At 41.2% G+C, this 5988-nt stretch overlaps 1 protein-coding gene across 1 annotated transcript; it reads right to left on the minus strand.

Annotated features, from left to right (window-relative positions):
* Positions 1-1075: 1075 nt before the first annotated feature.
* On the minus strand, positions 1076-2580 carry LOC130612829 (uncharacterized). The gene is made up of 4 exons (XM_057434177.1): positions 1766-2580; positions 1543-1601; positions 1422-1489; positions 1076-1165 (listed from the first exon to the last, which is right to left on the minus strand). The coding sequence occupies exons 1-4, from the start codon at positions 2578-2580 to the stop codon at positions 1076-1078; spliced, it is 1032 nt and encodes a 343-aa protein (XP_057290160.1).
* Positions 2581-5988: the final 3408 nt, after the last annotated feature.

The following is a 5988-nucleotide window of genomic DNA, read 5'->3' on the forward strand; positions in this document are numbered from 1 at the left end:
GATAACATATGAGTCAGGTGGTTGTAAGACACAGATAGATTACTTCCTGGTTAGAAAGTCAGACAAGAAAGTGGTGAAGGACGTGAAAGTTGTATCGGGGGAAGAGTGTGTTTCCCAGCATAGGCCGCTTGGTTTGTGATATTATCTTGAAGAGTGTTAAAGAAGCGAAGGGAAAGTACAGGCCCCGTCTTAAAGTCTGGAAGCTGAAGCAAGAGATTGTAGCAAAACAATTAAGTGCAAAGTTCAGCAGTTAGCCCACAATGGTCAATGTGATAGTGACAATGTTAAAAGTACTTGGACTACTTTGAAGAATTGTCTTCTAGATGCTTCTGACGATACCTTTGGGTAGACAAAAGGACCAGCTAGACATAGACAGACCTGGTGGTGGAATAATGAGGTTGACCAGTGTATAAAGAAAAAAAGGAATCTTTGAAAAGAGTGGAAGTCAGGTGGTAGTAAAAATATTTACTTAGAAGCTAAGTGTTGTGCTCGTACAGCAGTGTATAAGGCAAAATTAGAAACAGAGAGAAACAGATTTGCAGATGTGTTAAGAAGGGAAGACCAGCGCAATGAGGTATTAATTGTCTTGGTTACTCAGTAAAAACACACTTATTAATCGAGAATATTGTATTATGGCACATTTTGGTATACAACATCATCCGCATGGAACGCAATTTGTAAATTTGGGGAATGGATTGGGATGCCGGGTAAGAAAATAAATAAGTAAGGCAGGACAGATAACGCATGCTGCTAGTAATCATAACAAGGTAATCACACCAAAATGCTTGCCCAAGGCAAAGAGGGTAATTTCCTAAGAGTATGCACGTTTTGGTTGCCCCTCACAAGCTTATGTCCTCATGGATCATAATATTGTGAACGGTTTCCAAGGCATGACCCAGATCTCTTCATGCATGAATAACATACTCATATCCTCTATTCACGAGGTACATTTCACAACTAATAATACATTTACTTGTCACTTGTAATTAATGATTAATTATTTAGTTTATTAATTATATACTTATTTAATAATTTATTCTCATGCATGAAGGATATTGTTTCTCTTCCACTTCAATCATGAAGGTACACTGCACTTCACTATAAACCGATAATCACATATGGTGTCTTCTGCACCCAATAAACATGTGTTATCAATAATCATGAGCTAAAGGTGGAATGCACAAGCTGGTCCAGTATTGGCCCAGCGTGTGTTACCACATAATAATAATATCAGGATTCATAAAAGGGTGTGCCTCACCGTAATGATAATAAGTGATAATAATATCAAGTAATAATAAGATACACAAGCCTCACACACGCATCTGTCCAAATGTTATATGGCTGACGTAGGAAGCCCGACATCCCCAAATTTCCCCAAATTAGTGTGGGTATTGGAGGAAAAAGTCAGTCATTAAGAGTACCGGCTGATATGCGTCAACAACATACATACATACAAAGGAGCCTAGATACACGTAAAACTGTACAATAGCTATAAAAAGCAAATAACAGTCTATGGCCAAAATAAACACAAAGTCATAATACTTGACATATATAAAATCCTTATTACGACACGAATTGTGTATGTAACCACAGGACCTAGTCTAGTAATTATAATACAATAAATAACAAAGATCACTCTGTAAATTAAATGGATCGAATGTCCCACAACTTAGGCACGTCATTGAGGTTGGCCATTTTAGAACACCACTGTGTTAACACTTTATTGGGAAGATGGATATATCGACGATAACAGTCGCTGGACCACCTGCCTAAGATCTTAATGGCAGAGTCTGGAATACCGCAAGATGCTGCGGCAGAGGCCCCACCAATCCTGAAGCTATGCGTATTGAGATCGGGCCCATTTACACTAATTTTTACAAAGGCAGAAACTAACTTCCTAGTAACAAATTCGCCGTTGGAGAGAACAAACCAAGGACCCTGATGAGTACCTCGGTACAGAAGAAATTGAGAGAAAGCTTTGACAGGACACAAATCACCCTTAATCCTTCCAAACCTAATTTGAAATGTTTTCCTAAAGGGATCGGTTTTAGAACTTTTGATAGTCATATAAAGAGTATTGTTGGAAGATGAGAAGCTAAACTCGGATGGGGACAAGTGAATATTGGGATCAAAATAGGTTTTGGAGGGGCAAACATATTCCGAAACTCTTAACAGACCAAAAAAGGCAAACAAAATAAGGCATCGCCACATAGCTTTGTCACAAAATGAAAAACATGAATTGTTGATAAATCTTAGCATTTCGTGTAGGTGGGAGGGCGTGATTTGCAGTCTCTGGCGGCTTACAACATTCTCAGTTCGCCGAATACCAGATATCTTTTCGGATATCTTTTCGGAAAATCCACAGATTAGACTTTGGTACTGTATCCCACACAGGTACACCTTAATAGTAGCATATTTGACCTGCATTGACATAAAAGTGACATAGAGCTGAAGGTGGGATTCAATGAGCGGAAACATCCGGATAGAGGCGTGGTGGCAAAACATTCTGCAGGATGAAAGTCCAGAACGGTAGGTAAGTCTGGTGTTTGGTGATAAAGCAGCATCGAAGAGGTAATTCATTGTCACACTAAGCATTCAGAGATTGACGAGGGGATAGGAGTAGGAAGCTCTTCGGTGTATGGGCACTGCTCTTTGAACTTTGCGACCTGTAAACGCGAAAGTAGGTCTGCATAAATATTAGAAGTGCCACAAATGTGGCGCATCAGCAAATTTATGTTGTGATTTGCTGTAAAATAAAACAACAAGCGAACAAGTTTCATGATGTGCTCACATTTGCATGAACCAGTACTCCATATGCGGACAATGGCCTCGTTGTCTGTAAAAATGATAACCTGGGCATCAGACCACTTCTCACCCCACGAATGTACCGCTATAACAACCGCAAGCAACTCAAGAAAGGTAATGCTGTAATTGTTGGTGTTGGAAAAAGGGATGGAAAACCATTTCCCATTGTAAAAACCGCCTAAACCACTCATGGAAGCATCTGTAAACATGTTTAAACTTTCTGATGTCAGGAATGATGTTTGGATGACCGCCATCCCGTTCCAACTGGGTAAAAAATTCAGCCACCACTCAATGTCCTTGCGGGATTCCGATGTAACGGAAATGTGATGGTAAAGGCTACTTACAGTAGTAAAAAGGTCAATTAACCGGCGCAGAAAAATGCGACCACATTTGACAACTTTGCATGCAAAAGACAACAATCCTATGAGTGATAGTAGCTCCTTTTTTGTGCATTTTTTCTTTCCTTTCCACACTCTTAACAAGGACAAAATAGCATCAAATTTGTCCTGAGGTAAACGTATAACGAATTCCCTGGTATCAATTTCAATGCCTAAATAGGTCAGGACGCGAGATGGACCAACAATTTTTTCCGGGGCTAAAGGAACTCCTAGGCAGTTAAAGACCTGCTGGATTAAATTGATGATATTTTGGCAGGCGGCTTTTGAGGAATTACCTGTAATAAAGTCATCGAGATAATGAAGTAGCTGCCGAATGGAAGCAAGGTACTGAAGAATCCAGTGAAGTAGGTCCGCAAAGTGATTAAAAGTAAACGGTGACGACCGTCCACCGAAGGGAAGAACAACATCAAAAAAATATCTTCCCTGCCATTTGTAACCAAGGAGGTACCAGTCATCCGGGTGAACTGGGCATAACCGGAAGGCATGTTTGATATCAAGTTTGGCTAGAAAACAGTCTCGGCCGAGTTCACGTACCATATCAATGGCCTCGTCAAATGATGAATATGTAACTGAATAAGAGTCCTTAGAAATGCCATCGTTAACCGAGAATCCTTGTGGTGATGAGAGGTCTAAAATTACCCGGATGGAACCATCTTTTTTAGGCGCTGCACCCAAAGGGGAGCAATGAAAACTAGGAAGAGGAGGACAATCAAAAGGGCCAACTGTATGCCCTCTATTCAACTCCTTTAAAATAGCTTCATCGACTTTGCTTGCATGTTCCATAGAGGATTTGTTGTTGGAAGTTGATGGGAAAAGTTGTCCATGTTGGTACCCAAGTTTAAACCCATGGCTAAAGCCAGAAAGGATAAAGTTGACTAAGACCCGATTGGGATGTAAAACTAATAAATTGCCCAATAATAAGACATTTACAGGAGTGAAAACAAAGGACTTAATCGGAAAAAAATTATTGGGTACTTGGCTGAGAGGGCCTAAATGAGCAACGGTGCCCTGGGTGGTTTTTAGAGCAATGGGGGCACTTGTGTGGAGAGGGACATGGATTAGAACATGACATGCCTCTATTGAACCGCCAGCACACCCTGGGAGTTGATGGAAATCGAACCTGGTGGAAGCTGCTTGTGGGAAGATGCTGGGAAGCATTCCGAAACGCGGGGCCTAACCCACCTGTACTGGAAGACCGGGGGCAATTCGTTGCAAAATGTCCTTGCTGACCACAACTAAAACATGCGTAAGAAGTTCTTGTGGAGGTGGAGGAGGTGTATGACTTAGTTAACAATGGAGCCCCTCTCAAGTGTTGCGTAACGAGCAAATCGTCAAGTTGGTCCCATCTCCGCAGAGAATCATTAGCTAACTGCAGCCGATGCAGTTTGTCGAAGGCACACACAGCGGAGAAGACGTATTGGTTGGCAAACTGCGTGACTAGAGTTTGATAGGTGACCAGCTGTGTGGCAAGATGGGGATAAAAATAAATAAGGCAACGTAGATAGTTGCTCCATGCAAGGCACCAGGAGGCAAAGTCCTTAATCCAAGACCTACCCGAGACATTCCTGCTTAGCGAGAGTCGGGGGACTCCATCTGCAGTTCTGACATTGAGGTCGTACTCACCCTCGTCATCGGGGACAAACGACGAATTTAAGGATGGTGGGAGGAGTAGTTCTAAATTAACATACTCCAAACGCTTAATTTTCTCCAAAACAGCCTTAGGTACGGCGGGCAGCGAAGGTACAGAACAGTGGGCCTGGGGGATGTTAGAAGACAACAAAGGGGCCTCAATGCGCACAGCTTCATCTGTGGGCTGAGGAACCACAACAGCATCCGCGCCATCTTGATCAAGTCTTCAACAACCTCAGTTCTTTATGGCTAAAATTGGGCTGACCCATGTGTTATGTATTTATTGACTTGTATTATTAAGCGAGGCAAAACAGATGCATGTTGACCTGGGGCAACTGAGACAATGCTCTAAGCAGATATAATCCAACATGGCTACCTATTAACTGAATCAGAAGTGCCTTATTCTTAACCTTATTTGAGGTACAGTACTAGGTCAGAGCCAGAGTGGTATCTATCATTATACAGGACAGCTATAGAAGGTATACTGAAGTCACCACAATTAACATGAGCTAAATATTTTAAGATAGCAAAGCAAATGAAGAAGACTAATCAAGATGTTGTAGGTGAGAAGTGCATACGTAATGATGAAGGTGTTTTAGCTAGCACAGAGGAGGAGAAAAGGGTAGCTTGGAAGAATTATTATCAGAGGTTGCTTAACAGTGAGTTTGATTGGGATGATGATAATTTGTCTGATGATGATGTTGTAAAAGGGCCAGCTATGCAGATCAAGACAAAATGGGTAGTGGAGGCTATTAGGAAGTTAAAGATTGGCAAGGCTGCAGAGATGGTAAAAGCAGCTGAATATATTGGAGTTGAGCTTATTACAAGTCTTGCTAATCAGATTATAAAGACTGGTGCTATTCCGAGTGAGTGGCAGTCGAGTGTAATAGTAAATTGTTTCAAGGGCAAGGGTGATGGATTAGAAAGAGGAACTATAGAGGTTTGAAGTTGGCTTATCAAGTAATGAAAGTTATTGAAAGAGTGATTGATAAGTTACTTAGAGAAAGAATTGATATAGATAGATGCAATTTGGTTTTGTTCCAGGGCGTGGCACTACAGATGCAATATTTTTACTCAGACAGCTTCAGGAAAAGTATTTAGAAAAGAGAAAGAATCCCTATTTTGCCTTTGTGGATTTAGAGAAAGCTTTTGGTAG

Source organism: Hydractinia symbiolongicarpus, chromosome 10, assembly GCF_029227915.1.
Source record: "Hydractinia symbiolongicarpus strain clone_291-10 chromosome 10, HSymV2.1, whole genome shotgun sequence".
NCBI classification, from domain to species: Eukaryota; Metazoa; Cnidaria; class Hydrozoa; order Anthoathecata; family Hydractiniidae; genus Hydractinia; species Hydractinia symbiolongicarpus.

Excerpts from the sequence above, each read along its gene's own strand:
- LOC130612829 (XM_057434177.1), bottom strand. The coding sequence starts at position 2,580 with ATGAATTACCTCTTCGATGCTGCTTTATCACCAAACACCAGACTTACC. Across the intron at positions 1,602-1,765 it reads GCCATTAAGATCTTAGGCAG|ACTAGGTCCTGTGGTTACAT; the intron begins GTGGTCCAGCGA and ends TATAATTACTAG. Across the intron at positions 1,490-1,542 it reads AAGGATTTTATATATGTCAA|CTATTGTACAGTTTTACGTG; the intron begins GTATTATGACTT and ends TGCTTTTTATAG.